The sequence below is a fragment of the Camelina sativa genome, chromosome 3 (genome assembly GCF_000633955.1).
Source record: "Camelina sativa cultivar DH55 chromosome 3, Cs, whole genome shotgun sequence".
NCBI lineage: Eukaryota > Viridiplantae > Streptophyta > Magnoliopsida > Brassicales > Brassicaceae > Camelina > Camelina sativa.
Genome location: NC_025687.1, coordinates 5,824,202 through 5,840,833, shown reverse-complemented (window position 1 = coordinate 5,840,833; position 16,632 = coordinate 5,824,202). Strand labels below are relative to the sequence as shown.

Sequence of the window (16,632 nt, the reverse complement as noted above, 5' to 3'; positions counted from 1 at the left end):
CTAGCGTTGTTATCACCTTTCGTGAAATTGGGCCTTTTTGAGCTGAGATAAAGCCCATCAGCTCATCTCGGTTTTAAAACGGAAATTTAATCCGGTTATCTTATCTCATGGTTATCAAGTGAGCTTCACGTGATTGGTTTTGGGGGGTTAGAATCTGGGAAAACCCTAGTCGAACTCGAATCAATAATCCTGGGAGGAGTGAGGCCGCCGGAGGAGAGAGAAAAAGGTACGTGCTTGCGTGCGTTTACTGCGATTCCGATCTCTTTGCTTAATCGATTCTGTTGTCGTAATCGTTTTGAGAAAAGTTTTGATCTTTACTTCCGTTGAAACCCCAATTCGATTTCTTAGTGTTGTATCCGAATCCGATATTCACGTTGTTCAAAAGTACTCATTTTTTTTTTTTTTTTTTATCAAACTTGCTTTAATTTTGTTCTTCTGTGCAGTTTGGGGTTTGCTTTTGATTTCTCCTTCTCCATCTTCGACCTCGAGAAAGCAAAAAAAATGGCAGAAGAATCGGATACGAACATTGAGATCTGGAAGATTAAGAAACTAATCAAGGGACTTGAGTCAGCAAGAGGTAATGGAACGAGTATGATCTCTCTTATCATGCCTCCTCGTGATCAGGTATCTCGTGTTACCAAGATGCTTGGTGATGAATACGGAACTGCTTCAAACATTAAGAGTCGTGTGAATCGTCAGTCTGTTTTGTCTGCCATCACTTCTGCTCAACAAAGGTTGAAGCTTTACAACAGGGTTCCTACTAATGGTCTTGTTCTCTACACCGGAACCATTGTTAATGATGATGGTAAAGAGAAGAAAGTGACTTTTGATTTCGAGCCCTTTAGGCCAATTAACGCTTCCTTGTACCTTTGTGACAATAAGTTCCATACCGAGGCACTGAATGAGCTTCTAGAGTCTGATGACAAGTTTGGTTTCATCGTTATGGATGGAAATGGGACGCTGTTTGGTACGTTGAGTGGGAATACAAGAGAGGTTCTTCACAAGTTTACTGTTGATCTCCCGAAGAAGCACGGAAGAGGAGGACAATCTGCGCTTCGTTTTGCTAGGCTTAGGATGGAGAAGAGACACAACTATGTTAGGAAAACCGCTGAGCTTGCTACACAGTTTTACATCAATCCAGCTACAAGTCAGCCTAATGTCTCTGGTTTGATCCTCGCTGGTTCAGCTGATTTCAAAACCGAGCTCAGTCAGTCAGAGTTGTTTGATCCTCGTCTTCAAGCTAAGATATTGAATGTTGTTGATGTTTCTTACGGAGGTGAGAACGGTTTCAACCAAGCCATTGAGCTGTCTGCTGAGATTCTATCCAATGTGAAGTTCATACAGGAGAAGAAACTGATTGGAAAGTACTTTGAGGAGATAAGTCAAGATACCGGGAAGTATGTTTTCGGTGTGGAGGATACTCTAAAGGCTCTAGAAATGGGTGCTATCGAAACCCTGATCGTGTGGGAGAATCTGGACATAAACAGGTACGAGCTAAAGAACAGCGCGACAGGAGAAATGGTGGTGAAACACTTGGGGAAAGATCAAGAGTCTGATACAAGCAACTTCCATGATTCAGAGACCAACGCAGAGCTAGAAGTCCAGGAGAAGATGCCTCTGCTCGAATGGTTTGCAAACGAGTACAAACGTTTCGGCTGCACTCTTGAGTTTGTGACAAACAAATCCCAAGAAGGGTCACAGTTTTGCAGAGGATTTGGTGGGATTGGTGGTATGTTGCGTTACCAGCTTGACATGAGGACATTTGATGATTTATCGGATACTGAAGTTTATGAAGATTCTGATTAAAGTGGGACAGCTTTTGGTGATGGTCTCGTTATCGATACAGTGAGGGAAAAATGTGGCATAAAGATGGTCTTTATCAAGAAAAGAAATTTAAGTTTTCTTCTATAGAACATTGAGAATCTTGTCTCTTTCTTAAGCTTTTTTCTTCTCCGACAGTTGAATCTTTTGTTTTGTTCTTCGTTAGACAATTTTCGTGTTGTAATTTTTGAGGATTCTAAACATGTCTTTGTTGTTGTTAGCTTCTGTTTTCTTTTGTCCTAGAAACTTGATGAAGACACAGATAACGATATAAGCTTACTCTGCTTCCATAAACGGTGTCGTTTTACAAAATATATGAATTAAATAAAAAAATTGGAATTATCCAAATTTGTCTCTATTAGTGTAAGTGATAGAGGCGGAATTAGCGGAGGCGATTTCTAGGGTTTCTGGTCGGAATCTCGACTTTGACGATGGGAACGAGTAGCGATCCGATCCAAGACGGTTCCGATGAGCAGCAAAAACGTTCAGAGATCTACACATACGAAGCACCATGGCACATCTACGCAATGAATTGGAGCGTTCGTCGCGATAAGAAGTACCGTCTCGCTATCACCAGCTTGCTCGAGCAGTACCCGAACCGAGTCGAGATTGTGCAGCTCGATGAATCCAATGGAGAGATCCGTTCCGATCCTAATCTCTCCTTCGAGCATCCTTATCCACCAACCAAGACCATCTTCATCCCTGACAAGGAATGCCAAAGACCTGATCTTCTCGCTACTTCTAGTGACTTCCTTCGTCTTTGGCGAATCGCTGATGATCACTCCCGCGTTGAGCTCAAGTCTTGTCTCAATAGCAACAAGAACAGTGAGTTTTGTGGTCCTCTTACTTCATTTGACTGGAACGAGGCTGAGCCGCGTCGAATTGGGACTTCTAGTACTGATACGACTTGCACTATTTGGGACATTGAGCGTGAAGCTGTTGACACTCAGCTAATTGCACATGATAAAGAAGTCTTTGATATTGCTTGGGGTGGTGTTGGTGTTTTCGCCTCTGTCTCAGCTGATGGCTCTGTTAGGGTGTTTGATCTTCGTGATAAAGAACATTCGACTATTATCTATGAGAGCTCTGAGCCAGATACTCCTTTGGTGCGTCTTGGTTGGAACAAGCAGGATCCTAGGTACATGGCTACTATTATTATGGACAGTGCTAAGGTTGTGGTGTTGGACATTCGTTTCCCGGCTCTTCCTGTGGTGGAGCTTCAGCGACATCAGTCTAGTGTCAATGCCATTGCTTGGGCGCCTCATAGCTCTTGCCACATTTGTACTGCAGGAGATGATTCTCAAGCTTTGATTTGGGATATTTCATCGATGGGACAGCATGTTGAAGGTGGTCTTGACCCTATTCTTGCTTACACAGCTGGTGCTGAGATTGAGCAGCTGCAGTGGTCGTCTTCTCAGCCTGATTGGGTCGCCATTGCTTTCTCCACCAAGCTGCAAATTCTCAGGGTTTGATCTTTTAAAAGAATTTATCATCTCTTGTCAGATTAGGTTACCCATTTTCTATCATATAAGGGTCTGGTTACCCTTCTTACTATCCTTAAGATGTAAAGACTGTTATCAATGGTATTAATGAATCTGCTTGATCTTTCTGGTATCCTCAAATTGCAAAGCTTGAACAGACTCTTGTTGATGTATGATTGATAAGAAAGAATGATTCTTTGATCTTGAACTTTGCTTCATCGCTTTTTCTTTCTTAGTACAATCTTTACAGTCTGATCCATGAGAAGTGTGTATTGAGGTTAACTAGGCATAGTTTTGTATTTGATTAGAGTAATGGACAGCTAGAGTTAATCACACATCTCAGTTCCTATTGCATCTCTTCGACTAGCTTTCTATAGTCAATGCGCAATGGGGAACAAGTCGCAAAATATACCTGCACGTAGGCTCGTATTTTTTCTCAGTGCTTTAAGAACTTGTTAAGTCTAAGCCTTTCAGGCAAATTCATGAAGGTAAATCCTCAACAGAATTTTGGATAGTATGGCTCAGCTGTGCAAAGATGGTCTTAGTTGACAACCCGTCAGTACTTTAGTTCAACTAAGGTTTGTTGTTCTAAAGATTTGGTACTTTTGTTAAGTATAAAAACATTAACCTCAGTTCCAGTGTTGTGATCGTCAAGTCTATACATTTCAACTATATGATCCAGTGGTGATCGGTCGACGCAATGCTTAAATTTGGGAGAGAGGGATGCAAGGCTGGTTTCTTACTCCTGATAATTCGGAGTATCCATTAGCAGTGACTTAAACCGAGTTTTATGTATTATGTTTTAATGATACGTTTCTGGTATTACTATATAAATGGTGACACACCTTTCTTTGAGATTACGACGAAGGTATATAATCTTGTAAAAGGCTTCAGACTATATAAAGATTTTTTTTATTTAATTTTTATATTCACTCGTTCTTAACGTGTCTGTGATTTTCATCTGCAGCAAAGAGATGTCAGAGAAAATCTCGTTTGACTTTTCAATGGTCCTAAGAAGGAATGTCGAGTCACTGATCAAATGTTGTGCAAATGTGACCACATGATGGAGAAGCCCATCCACTTGTGAAGCCCAAGTGAGAGGCAAAGACGTGTGAACGAACCACAACCATACAAGTGTATGACAAAGCTATCCAGAATCTCATCTTCTTTGCCTCCAACTCAGCAATTCTATTTTTCTATATTACCTACCACTCACTGCTTCAACATTACTTTCTGACTCTTCTGCTACATTATACACAGCTTCTCTACGGTAGCTATGGCTTCGGCTACTTTCTCTGTGTCCAAACCATCCCTTCAGGTTTTATTTCATTTCCCTTCCTCATTATCTGCATTCTGCCCTTGACAAGTTTAATCATCATCTAATACTCTCATGTTTTGCGTTTCAGGGTTTCTCTGAGTTTTCAGGACTTCGAAACTCCTCTGCTCTTCCCTTTGGCAAGAAATCTTCTTCCGATGAGTTTGTTTCTTTCGTCAGTTTCCAGACTTCTGCAGTGAGTTTATTTCTTTCTACATTCCTCTCTACTGCTTCTCTTCTCTGTAATATACCTGATGGTGCAATACCTTGTAAACTCGAGAGCTGTTTCTTGTGTTTAAAGCCTTCACCATTGTAGATCTGTCTATCTTTGAATAAGCCTGCAAGCAATGATCAGCCATGACTGCGTCTTTCTTTGTGGTTTTGTGAATCATGTACGTCTTGTTTTGTTTCTGTATTGTAGATGGGAAGCAATGGTGGATACAGGAAAGGGGTGACCGAGGCCAAGATAAAGGTAGCCATCAATGGTTTCGGTAGGATTGGTAGGAACTTCTTGAGGTGTTGGCATGGTCGTAAGGACTCTCCTCTTGATGTTGTTGTCATTAACGACACTGGTGGTGTCAAACAAGCATCGCATCTCCTCAAATACGACTCAACTCTTGGAATCTTTGACGCTGATGTCAAACCTTCTGGAGATGCTGCTCTCTCTGTTGATGGAAAGATCATTCAGATTGTATCTGATCGTAACCCATCTAATCTCCCCTGGGGGTAAGTTAATAAAACCACTTCCCAAATCTTTCAAATTCATCAACACGGCTAGATCTATATTGAATGTTATCGAAAATTTGGTGATGATTGTTAGGGAACTAGGCATTGACTTGGTCATCGAAGGAACCGGAGTGTTTGTTGACAGAGAAGGTGCTGGAAAGCACATTCAGGCTGGAGCCAAGAAGGTTCTAATTACTGCACCTGGAAAAGGTGATATCCCAACTTATGTCGTTGGTGTCAATGCTGAACTTTACAGCCATGAAGATACAATCATCAGCAATGCGTCTTGTACTACAAACTGTCTCGCTCCATTCGTCAAGGTTCTTGACCAGAAGTTCGGTAAGCATCTTGTAAAAGGTTGAACTATTATGTTGCAGTCTTGTAAAAAGCTGAGCAATTTTGTGTTGTGTTAAACTTGGTAGGGATCATAAAGGGTACAATGACTACTACTCACTCATACACTGGTGACCAAAGGTTGTTAGATGCGAGCCACCGTGATCTAAGGAGAGCAAGAGCAGCAGCTTTGAACATTGTTCCAACATCAACAGGAGCAGCCAAAGCCGTGGCTCTTGTGCTCCCTAACCTCAAAGGAAAGCTCAACGGAATCGCATTGCGTGTGCCAACTCCAAATGTCTCAGTGGTTGACTTAGTCGTGCAGGTCTCCAAGAAGACTTTTGCTGAAGAAGTCAATGCTGCTTTCAGAGACGCAGCTGAGAAAGAGCTCAAAGGTATCCTTGACGTCTGTGATGAGCCTCTTGTCTCTGTTGACTTCAGGTGCTCTGATGTATCCTCCACTATTGATTCTTCTCTCACAATGGTTATGGGAGATGATATGGTTAAAGTGATTGCTTGGTATGATAATGAATGGGGTTACTCGCAGAGAGTCGTTGATTTGGCTGACATTGTTGCCAATAACTGGAAGTGAAGACTCAACTTTTAATGTCTGTTCCGATATTTTTTTACTGTTATATGATTCGGAATCTATAATTGTAGTTCCTGAGTTTATTATGCATTTGTTCTATAATTTATAGTAATAAACTTGATTCAAACTTGTTACATCCTCTGCTTAATTTATAACTCTGGTCTGGGAATGCATTTGACAATAAAGAAAGATACAATACTTGTTATGTTACATAACAGGAGGATTGTGGTATTGAAACTGCTTATACAGCTCACAAGAGAAGCAAAAGAGTCAACAGTGCAAAAGGTTGAACGGTGGTATAGCCGATTCGAATCAGATAAAAGAAGGAGAAGAGGGTCCAAACATCTGATTAGGATCTTCATTGACATCTTTGAGAAAACTCTGAACATAAGTTGCGGTGTAGTCATACTCAAAGCAATGTGAATCATTGCTGAGAACCGAACCAATCTTCATCTGTTCTGNATTATGTTGCAGTCTTGTAAAAAGCTGAGCAATTTTGTGTTGTGTTAAACTTGGTAGGGATCATAAAGGGTACAATGACTACTACTCACTCATACACTGGTGACCAAAGGTTGTTAGATGCGAGCCACCGTGATCTAAGGAGAGCAAGAGCAGCAGCTTTGAACATTGTTCCAACANACAGGACGGTGGTTTTCTGGTGGCTGATCTTGAAGAAAACTGAGATTAGAAGATTGTAAACTCATATCAGGTCCCAAAGACACAATGGTGGGATTAACAGAACCTTTGTCTGACGATGACTGTGACAACTGCTGTGGTTGTGTTTGTGAAGAGATGTTTTCAGTGTAGAAGAAGTTGGTTTTAGCTAAAGAGCCACTGATGGATCGAGCAGCAACATCATATGCCGAAGCAGCTTCTTCGGCTGTATCAAATGTTCCAAGCCAATGTCTTTCTTTTGTATTTGGGTTTCTGATTTCAGCTGCATACCTTCCCCATGGACGTCTCCTCACTCCAAGGTACTTCCCTTCTTGTGACTTCTTCTCTTGTTTGCTTTTGCTCTTGTTTCTTGATTTCAACATGTTCACAATATTCAGAGATCAATGCTTCTCTCTCTCTAAGTCTCTTTAAGGGTCCTTTAGGCTGCTCTATATAAACTATAAACGGAGAAAGAAGAGCAAAAGAGTGTGTGAACTTGGTTTTGGGCATTAAATTAAAAGGAATTAGTTGGGAGTTAAAAAATTCAACTCCAAAGTCTTACTTGTCCTTCGTGAACCGTGTCAGTAGAAACAAGAAAGAAAGTGTCTCAAATTTTCTCCATTTTTTGTCCTTTTGCTTTATATTTTCCACACTTTAGCTATATATGGTCTCTGAGGTTACTCATCTTGTGTCATTACATTACATTCAAGCCTTTATAATGTATGGAACCTAGCCAAGTGGTGACAAGGACATTGTCATTTTAGACTCAGACAAAAAAACTGTACAAATGCCAAACTTTCAATGGGGGAACATGTGATATAAGCTTAGGGATTTGGATTAAAAGGATGATTCAGTTAATTTGAAGTCAATCCTTAAGCATTGATCTGTGTGTGATTAGTTAATTCCTATTCTGTGTCCTTTTGTCTTCTTGCATATGGTGTCCAAATTTCATATAAAGACAATTCTATCTTGATCACTTAAAACAGACAAAGATATCAAAGTTCAAGACAGGTTTAAAATATATCACATGTTGTCTGAAATCAATTTTGCCTCTCTCATGTTTCAATTTTGTTTACATTAGTAGTAGAAGAAGCTATTCAATTGAATCCAAATAGCTAAAGAAACTAATTAACTACAAAACAGTAGCAAGGATCTATTTGACACTCGTCTAACTTAGAAGAATCCTGTACTGTCTTCCTCTGTTCTCAATCTTCCTTCTTCTCCCATAACTCTTAGAAACTCTTCAAGTGCTCTCTGCATCCACTCATACCGACACAGCTCCAATGCTTCTTGAACATTCAACTGCACATTTTCGAGGAATCTCAAAGTTAAGAGATCATATAGGTCATTAAAAGGTTCTACTTCCCTTACATGAATAAGTAACTACACAGTTGAGATTTGAGTATAGAGCTTTGTACCCATTTCCTCTGGCGATTCTCTCGCTCTGGCCAATCCTCGAGTTGTTCGGTAACCTCTAATGCAAACATATATCCTTTGCAACCACCTAGACATTCATCCTCCACTGTGCTACTTTTGCTTCTAAATTCCCAAACTCCTAAAGGATCTTCCTATATATAAACAAAAACATGACCAAAAACGCATCTAGTTAAAACATAGCTTTTTCATTGTCCTGTTTTTAAAAAGTTAGGGAAACTTACTCTAAGTATTCCTTTAACACCTGCTTCTTCCATGGCTTCACGAGAAGCAGCTTCACGCACAGTCTCATCATCTTCCCATCCTCCCTGAATAATAATACACACAAAAATGGGCAATTGCAAAATGACAGTAGTAAAGAGAGAGAGAGAGAGACTCAATAGATAAAAAAAAGAACCTTTGGGAAGACAAGATCATGACGGTTAGGAGATGAAACCATAAGAACTTCAAGCTTGTTTACAAAGTCAACAACACTAGTTGAGTCTTGTTCAATTTCTTCAGCTTTAATCAGCCTATACGGAATGCATCTGTTCACAAATGTGTGTAAGAGGAAGAATTAGATAATCAACAATAACTTTGATTTTTGTGATTTAAGGGTTTCTTGAATATTTTCAAGATTTACAAATCATAATACCATATAGTAAATATAAAAACTGATTTTTTTGTTATTATGTTTGGGGTTTGGTTGGTTGGTACCCAGAAACGAGACGGAAGTTGTTGTCGTCGTAACGTTGACGATCCCGTCCGGTTCGAGAAGAAAGAACCGACATTGATGAATCTCTGAGAGACACGAAGGGATTGAGAAAGAAACAGAGAGAAAGAAATGCGTCTGCTACGTTCTTGAAAAACCCTGTTCTTCTTGTAAATTGTGGTTACTAAGAAGAAACATGATGATCATAGCTTTCATGACGAATCCATCTTCTTCTTCGTTTCCAGAATTAACGAATCCACGAGAAAGAGAGAGAGATAATCTCAAGCTCACAAAAAAAAAAAAAAACGTTTTTGTTTGTTTAATTTCTTGCTATTTTTGCGGAGAAGAAAGAGGAGTTGGACCGACGAGAGCATTCATTGTTTTGTAAGTTGTAACCATCACCTATCTCTCTCTATTTAATCAATTCCGAAATTAATAATATGTTATTTTTTTGTGTTACCATTTTTGTGCTGAAAAAGCAGAAGAACCACACACACAATTTCCAAGCAAGTCACACTGAAGGATCTGATTCCGTATTTGACTTATTACTGTTTATCTCATTGAGTTTATATTCTCCACTTAAGAGAACTATTCCATGATTGATTCTATAAAACTTATCCTTATAGGTGTTTTGTGAGAAGCCACTTCGAATATATTAATACTCGGTAAATTAATAACCTCTATAAATTAATAAATTTTTCCGGTCCCAAGTTGGAACTAATGTAATTTTGGACATTATTCGATAAAATAATAAATTAATAACTTTTTTAAAAATCCCATGTAAAAATATAGTCCATAAATATCATAAATTAATAATACAAATAAACTAGTATATATATATATATATATCTAAGAAAATCTAATGAAATATGAATTTGTTGTTGTTTGTTTGTTCTTGAATTTGCATTCTTGTTGGATAGCATCTCTAATCTTTCTGACTACATCAAAAACTTATGGTGTTGTCTTCTCAAATCGAATCCAAAAATTGTACAGAGTTCTTGATGCGATAATTGCTTCCTTACGTGTAATTGGTTCTAAAGGTACCGTCATATCTTCTTTAACTTCATCGTCACCTTGAAAAATAGTAGTAGCAATTTCTTCTAAACTCTGAATTTCTGATAAAAAATTTTCTTCATAATTAATTATTAATTTATCGATAAATTAAAACCTGTATAAATTAATAAAATTTCATGGTCCTGACCTTATTAATTTATAGAGGTTCTACTGTAGTTGTTTGTGTATGGCTAGCTAGTGAGAATAACTTATAGGAAATCAATTTCCTTTTCGGCCCATCAGAATTGTTTGTTATGATTTTATCAAATGTTATATATCCAAGTTTTATTTTATTGTATTTTTGCTGAAATAGTGAAATTAGTCTGAGTTTATCCAAATTTTATAAAAATAATTTGTTTTAGAAATCAAAATAAATATTATTAAAAAAATAATATAAATAAAAAATCGAATATGTATACTCTCCTAGTCGAAATTGAAGTACGTAGCTTTTCTTCTTTAATTTACTTTTTCTTTTTAATTATTGTTTTGATTTAAAAAAATTGTGGGATTAATGAACATTTCCTTTTTCCTAATTGGGTAATAATCCTTTATAGATTAGAACTTGCGGCTAAGTGTGTATAAAAAGAGAAGCATATAGCCCGGAACCATTCACTTCGTATCAAATTGTGGTCATGGGAAAAGAAACGCAAGCGATTGTATCATCATCATCACAAAGAAAGAGAAGAATCAAGAAGCTAGTGAATATTGCATCACCATCGTCACTACCAGAAAATGTCGTTGAGGAAATCTTCTTAAAGCTTCCGGTAAAATCCCTAATGAGACTTAAATCCCTCTCGAAGCAATGGAGATCAACGATCGAGTCTCACTTTTTCTCACATATGCACTTGAAGATCGCTCAGCGATCACACGTAGATCATGCAAAAGTCATGATAATCACTTGGAATCCAGACATAAAGAATATTAGTTTTAGGACCATCTCTTTGGAATCGGTTAGGTTCTTACCCTCTAATCTTTTCACATTCCCTCACGCATTCCGATTCCATGATGCGACATACGCTTCTGAAAGCTGTGATGGACTTTTCTGCGTGCATTCCCCAAACACACAAGAGATATATGTCGTTAATCCGGCAACACGTTGGTTTCGACAACTTCCTCCGGCTAGGTTTCAGATTTTAATGGACAAGCTAAACCCCACTCTAGATACTTTTGGAGACGTGCAAGTGCAATCAATCTCTCATCTAGCATTCGTGAAGGCCAATGATTACAAATTAGTGTGGTTGTATAATTCCGACATGTATAACTCTGATGCCTCAAGTCCGGATGAGAGAGTTACCAAGTGCGAGGTTTTTGATTTCAAGGCAAATACTTGGAGATACTTGACTTGCACTCCAAGTTATCGGATATATCATGACCAAAAGCCAGTATCTGTGAACGGGTCACTTTATTGGTTTACAGAACCATATAATACCGAAATCAAAGTGATAGCTCTTGATATTCGTACCGAAACATTCCGGTTGCTGCCTAAGCCTAGCTTTATTACTAGTTCAGATCCTAGCTATATTGACATGTACACTTTGGATAATAGTTTGTGCATGTATGAAACAGAAGGGAACAAAAAAATCCAAGAGATTTGGAAGTTGAAATCATCGGAAGACGTATGGGAGAAGATTTATACCATAAATTTGCTTTCTTCTTATTATTCTCATTTCGATTTTCTCGACGGATTTAGTTCAACCGATGGATTTAATTGGCCCCAAAAGGATTTGGTTAAGCCATCCATACCCGTGGCGATATACAAGAAAAAGAAGATCCTGCTCTCACATCCCTATACCCGCAATTTGGTAAATCCCCAAACAGAACGTCTCTGCTCATTTTTCAAACATTTTTTGTGTATTTTAGGATCGGTTACTTATTTTCCAAGTTTGATCTCTCATATTTAAACCAAAGTACTATCTACTTCTTTTGTTGCGTTTTGAAGCATGAAAGAAAGTACTCATTTTATGCTTTACTGACTAGATTTGTGATTTATTTCGAATTTAATTAGAATTGGTTACATTTTTGAGTCTCTTTTGTTGGATCATCAACATTATCATGCATGAATGTATTATCCTCCATCATATATTTCTAGATGTTGGAAACACATCAAGAAGAGCTTTGCTCATGAATTATGATTTTTCACTATTCTTTTTGTTTACTCCACGTACCTAAGCTGAACAGAGATTACTTAACCCAAAGACACTACTGCGTAATTACTTTTTAAAAGTACGTAGAGACATTTATGTCTTGTCTTTACATTGAAAAAGTTTTCTTCCAGTAGTTTTAGAAACAAATAATTATTTTAATTCATTTTTGAAAAACATAATGAAAAATCCATATATAGAATCGTACTACTTGATTACTGTAACATTTAATACCTTAATATTTGGTTATTAATATTAAAGATATATAAATGTAGAATAATTAATTAATAATTAGAGATACTGAAAAAAAAAAGAAGAAGATTATAATAGGTTATATATACGTGACATATAGTGATCTGATTAGATTATTATAGCTTATCTAATTGATATTTTCTAACTTTTTCATTAAGTGGTATATATCTAAGGTTTTCTGCCAAAAATAGTAATTAATACTAGAAAATCTGGTCTAATTTTGTATTTCATAATTCATATAACTTCTTGTTCTTTTTGAACTTAAAATCATTATCTTTGAGGTCAAATTTTGAGATAACATTACTAAAAACCTTGAAGTTAACCAAATTTAAAGCCTAATTAATTTTTCTATATTTTTTAAAATATGGATTTCCTTGTTAACTATAAATAACACACATTCGTTCATATCATAAGAAAATATAAGAAGGCAACGATGGAAGCAATTGCATTATCAACAACATCACTAATGAACGACGTCATAGAGGAAATCTTGTTGAAACTTCCTGTGAAATCAATAACTCGACTCAAGTCTCTCTCAAAACAATGGTGATCGACGATCCAGTCTCGCGGTTTTGCAGAGAGACACTTGAAGGTTGCCCAACGATCCCACAAGGAACACTCAAAAGTCATCGCCATGTCCGACCACTTATCAGAAGATGCGCGTCGTGTGATTTGTTTTAGGACAATCATCTCCTTAGATTCGACTCCACTTCTATCGTTTACTCTTCCCAAATGCCATCCTATCTACTCTCATTTCTACTTTTCTAAAAGTTGTGACGGCCTTTTCTGCATCTATTCCTCGAAATCAGAGTTTATATATGTAGTTAATCCGGCCACACGGTGGCTTAGACAACTTCCTCCGGCTAGGATTCAGATTTTGATGCACAAGCTGATACCCAATCTAGATGTGTATGATCCCGCTCTATTCTCTTTCATGACACTAGTCCCAACTCTAGCAATCGTGAAGGATATTGATTACAAATTAGTGTGGCTATATAATTCTGATGAGTATAATTCGGATGCATCGAGTCCAAACGAGGGACTTACCAAGTGCGAAGTTTTTGATTTTAGGGTAAACTCGTGGAGGTACTTGACTTGTACTCCAAGTTATCTGATATGTAATCAACAAGGTCCGGAATATGTAAACGGCTCGAATTATTGGTTCACAGAACCATACAATGGCGAAATCAAAGTAATAGCTCTTGATATACATAATGAAACGTTTCGGTTGTTGCCTAAGATTCATCCGGTTATCGCCACTTCGAGTCCTAAGGAAATTTACATGTGCACTCTAGATAAGAGGTTGTGCATCATGACGAAGGTGCGCAATACGAAACTCAACGAGATTTGGAGATTGGAAACATCAGAAGACATGTGGGAGAAGGTTTATATAATAGATTTGTTTTCTTCTTCTTCTTCCGAGTCTCTATTCCAATACTATACTCATTGGAAACCGGTGATGATATGCGATAACAAGAAGATATTGTTCTCATGTCTTCACGCCAAAAATCTAATAGAATACGATCCACAAACAAAATCCGTCTGTTCAGTTTTCAATCATGCTGATCAGTGCAAAATCTTTAGACATGTTCCTTATATCCAAAGTTTGATCTCTAATATATAAAATGCATACTCACATCTTTTAATGTATTTTGGTTTCTTGATGTATTTCTTGATGTAACTAGGATGAGGTTACATTACTTATAAATATTTTAATTTAGACCAAACTCGAGACATTTTGTTAACAGGTTGAAATTTTGTACCCAACACACATGTTTTCAAAACTATATAAAACAGTGATCCTTCAGTACAAGGTTAAAATTGATGAAACTAGGAAAGAAAATTGCTGACTAATAAAAAGCTTAGATCTAGCTATGTTCCACACAGATGCTTCCTTCTGTTTCGCAATCAATTAAACCTGCCGTGTCTAAAAGCATTCATTTGATTTGTTCAGGTAACAAGTCGTGCCCTTATTCGCATGTTTAGTTAGAAACACAAAATATTTGATATACTACACTAATCATTCTCTCTAACAGTAATTGATTTCAAATATATAAAATATGATGGACTAAATGGAGACAAATCATATTTAAATAAAGAACCACTCATGTACTCGTGTTGATGTGCTGGAAGCATGCACGAGCATCTATTGATCTTTACCGATTGGACAAGTTTTATTTTTGGTTCCATTATGTTAGGTATTTAACGAGAGCCTCGGCATCACACAACAAAAAAAATTTAATATACGCAATGAATGGAATTCTCCTTGACAAATAGTCCAAAGTTGTAGCGGTTAACTTTGGATGCCACGATCCCCTAATCTGATGACAGAGATCCCAATCCATGCTCTTTAACTTGGTTATATATTACGTTGGTTACATATTTGAGATCTGGATTCTATTTTATTTTATCATCATACCATCTCATACTTGGACATGTTGTATGTAACAATGAAAATGAAAAGACTAACGAATACATCTTCTTTTTAGAAACAGAGCTTTTGCTTATGAATTTACAGTTCTAAATCAACTCATAAATGAAAAATTAAGCAGAATTATTGAGAAACAATGACATTTTGGCAAAATAGCGATCGTTTGTTATGAATAAACAACATGCCTATCGGATAATATAACCAATTTTTTTTTTCATTTGGTTCCATTAATGCTTTGTTTCTTTACATGCTTCCAAATACATCAAAGCAATTTACACATGAGAGATCAAACTCTGAAAATAAGAAACATATCTTCTACACAGAGGACGTTGGAAAATTGACAAAGAGATTTTGCCAGGGGATCGTATTTGATTAGATTGCGGGCATAGCGATGTGAGAGCAGGATCTTCTTGTTTTTGCATATAGCCACCGGTGTGGATGGTTCAACCAAATCCTTTTGCGTCCAATTAAATCCATCGTGAAACTCAGATAAAGAAGAAGAACAATAAAGCAAATCTATGGTGTAAATCTTCTCCCATGAGTCTTCCGATGATTTTAACCTCCAAATATGTTGGATCGTCGTATCTCCTTCTCTTTTCGACATGCGTACAAATCATTGTCCAAAGTGCACATGTCGATATGGTTAGGATCTAAACTAGCAATAGCCGGATTAATCTTAGGTAACACCCGAAACTTTTCGGTGTGAATATCGAGAGCTACTACTTTGATTTCGCCATAGTATGGTTCCGTGAACCAATAAATAGACCCGTTTGCAGATGTTGGCGCTTGGTCACAGAATAACCGATAACTTGGAGTGCAAGTCAAGTACCTCCAAGTGTTTGCCCTAAAATCAAAAACCTCGCATTTGGTAAGTTCCTCGTTTGGACTCGAAGCATCTGAATTATACATCCACACCAATTTGTAATCAATGGCCTTAACGAAAGCTATATAACAGACTGACTTTACGTCACTCCAAGTTTCTGGAGTGGGGTTCAATTTGAGCATCGAAATCTGAAACCTAGCCGGAGGAAGTTGTCGGAGCCACCGTGTGGCCGGATTAACTACATATATGGCTAGTGTTCTGACGGAATGGATGCAAAAAGTCCATCACAGCTTTCAGAAGCATACATCCAGTGAAGAAATCCTTGAGAGAAAGTGATAAGAGTGGAGGACATAACAGAAGCCGATTCCAAACAGATTGTACTAAAGCCGATGTCTATGTCTGGACGAGGCAGCTTACCTTTACTCCCTTTGAAAGGATATTCTTCAGAGATGACCATGACCTTAGGGTAATCCAAGTGTGAACGCTTGGCGATCTCCAAGTGTCTCTCTTCAAAACTGCGAGACTCGATCGTCCATTTCCACTGTTTCGAGAGAGACTTTAGGCGGATTAGGGCTTTCACCGGAAGTCGTAAGAAAAATTCCTCTACAACATCGTTTGGTAGTGATGATGCAAACACTAGCTTCTCGTTTCTTCCTCTTCTTAATATTCTTCTTCTCTTTCTTTGCGATGATGATGCAATGGCTTGTTTCTCCTTTTTCATAGTTGATTCCTTCTATTTTGATACGTACGAATGAATTGTCTCTACTCTGTATCTCTTTTTATACACGTATATATAGCAGCAAATTTTTATATTTTCCATCCAAGTTATATTGGAAAAGGGATTAAATTACATATTGAAATCTCCAAAGACAATAACTGTAAAGAGGA

At 37.5% G+C, this 16,632-nt stretch overlaps 7 protein-coding genes and 1 pseudogene across 8 annotated transcripts; 5 read left to right on the top strand and 3 right to left on the bottom strand.

The window, feature by feature from the left end:
* On the top strand, positions 101-2,041 carry LOC104771858 (eukaryotic peptide chain release factor subunit 1-2-like). Its single transcript, XM_010496466.2, has 2 exons — positions 101-226; positions 444-2,041. The coding sequence occupies exon 2, from the start codon at positions 502-504 to the stop codon at positions 1,804-1,806; it is 1,305 nt and encodes a 434-aa protein (XP_010494768.1). The 5' UTR covers positions 101-226; positions 444-501; the 3' UTR covers positions 1,807-2,041.
* Positions 2,101-3,435, top strand: LOC104771848 (WD repeat-containing protein LWD1). The gene has a single exon (XM_010496455.2). The coding sequence runs from the start codon at positions 2,253-2,255 to the stop codon at positions 3,291-3,293; it is 1,041 nt and encodes a 346-aa protein (XP_010494757.1). The 5' UTR covers positions 2,101-2,252; the 3' UTR covers positions 3,294-3,435.
* LOC104771836 (glyceraldehyde-3-phosphate dehydrogenase GAPA2, chloroplastic) lies at positions 4,503-6,401 on the top strand. Of its 2 annotated transcripts, XM_010496445.1 has the most exons (5): positions 4,503-4,620; positions 4,709-4,813; positions 5,039-5,343; positions 5,438-5,682; positions 5,766-6,401. In XM_010496445.1, the coding sequence occupies exons 1-5, from the start codon at positions 4,579-4,581 to the stop codon at positions 6,266-6,268; spliced, it is 1,200 nt and encodes a 399-aa protein (XP_010494747.1). In that variant the 5' UTR covers positions 4,503-4,578; the 3' UTR covers positions 6,269-6,401. The 2 variants fall into 2 exon arrangements, with proteins under 2 accessions (XP_010494747.1, XP_010494750.1); XM_010496448.1 differs by lacking the exons at positions 4,503-4,620; positions 4,709-4,813 and having other exon boundaries at positions 5,142-5,347.
* On the bottom strand, positions 6,578-7,412 carry LOC109130239 (ethylene-responsive transcription factor ERF088-like). The gene is made up of 2 exons (XM_019239696.1): positions 6,907-7,412; positions 6,578-6,718 (listed from the first exon to the last, which is right to left on the bottom strand). Exons 1-2 carry the CDS (start codon positions 7,300-7,302, stop codon positions 6,578-6,580), a joined length of 537 nt encoding a protein of 178 aa, XP_019095241.1. The 5' UTR covers positions 7,303-7,412.
* Positions 7,889-9,463, bottom strand: LOC104771831 (nudix hydrolase 12, mitochondrial-like). The gene is made up of 5 exons (XM_019241414.1): positions 9,050-9,463; positions 8,751-8,880; positions 8,578-8,661; positions 8,338-8,487; positions 7,889-8,221 (listed from the first exon to the last, which is right to left on the bottom strand). Exons 1-5 carry the CDS (start codon positions 9,121-9,123, stop codon positions 8,093-8,095), a joined length of 567 nt encoding a protein of 188 aa, XP_019096959.1. The 5' UTR covers positions 9,124-9,463; the 3' UTR covers positions 7,889-8,092.
* On the top strand, positions 10,509-11,998 carry LOC104778700 (putative F-box/kelch-repeat protein At1g12870). The gene is made up of 2 exons (XM_010503144.2): positions 10,509-10,539; positions 10,689-11,998. Exons 1-2 carry the CDS (start codon positions 10,509-10,511, stop codon positions 11,996-11,998), a joined length of 1,341 nt encoding a protein of 446 aa, XP_010501446.2.
* Positions 13,125-14,114, top strand: LOC104778699 (putative F-box protein At1g12855). The gene has a single exon (XM_010503143.1). The coding sequence runs from the start codon at positions 13,125-13,127 to the stop codon at positions 14,112-14,114; it is 990 nt and encodes a 329-aa protein (XP_010501445.1).
* On the bottom strand, positions 15,194-16,465 carry LOC109131424 (annotated as a pseudogene).

Excerpts from the sequence above, each read along its gene's own strand:
- LOC104771858 (XM_010496466.2), top strand. The coding sequence starts at position 502 with ATGGCAGAAGAATCGGATACGAACATTGAGATCTGGAAGATTAAGAAA.
- LOC104771848 (XM_010496455.2), top strand. The coding sequence starts at position 2,253 with ATGGGAACGAGTAGCGATCCGATCCAAGACGGTTCCGATGAGCAGCAA.
- LOC104771836 (XM_010496445.1), top strand. The coding sequence starts at position 4,579 with ATGGCTTCGGCTACTTTCTCTGTGTCCAAACCATCCCTTCAG. Across the intron at positions 4,621-4,708 it reads TGTCCAAACCATCCCTTCAG|GGTTTCTCTGAGTTTTCAGG; the intron begins GTTTTATTTCAT and ends TTTGCGTTTCAG. Across the intron at positions 5,683-5,765 it reads GGTTCTTGACCAGAAGTTCG|GGATCATAAAGGGTACAATG; the intron begins GTAAGCATCTTG and ends TAAACTTGGTAG.
- LOC109130239 (XM_019239696.1), bottom strand. The coding sequence starts at position 7,302 with ATGTTGAAATCAAGAAACAAGAGCAAAAGCAAACAAGAGAAGAAGTCA.
- LOC104771831 (XM_019241414.1), bottom strand. The coding sequence starts at position 9,123 with ATGTCGGTTCTTTCTTCTCGAACCGGACGGGATCGTCAACGTTACGAC. Across the intron at positions 8,881-9,049 it reads AACTTCCGTCTCGTTTCTGG|ATGCATTCCGTATAGGCTGA; the intron begins GTACCAACCAAC and ends ATTTGTGAACAG. Across the intron at positions 8,222-8,337 it reads AGAATCGCCAGAGGAAATGG|TTGAATGTTCAAGAAGCATT; the intron begins GTACAAAGCTCT and ends GAAAATGTGCAG.
- LOC104778700 (XM_010503144.2), top strand. The coding sequence starts at position 10,509 with ATGTATACTCTCCTAGTCGAAATTGAAGTAC. Across the intron at positions 10,540-10,688 it reads CCTAGTCGAAATTGAAGTAC|CATATAGCCCGGAACCATTC; the intron begins GTAGCTTTTCTT and ends TAAAAAGAGAAG.
- LOC104778699 (XM_010503143.1), top strand. The coding sequence starts at position 13,125 with ATGTCCGACCACTTATCAGAAGATGCGCGTCGTGTGATTTGTTTTAGG.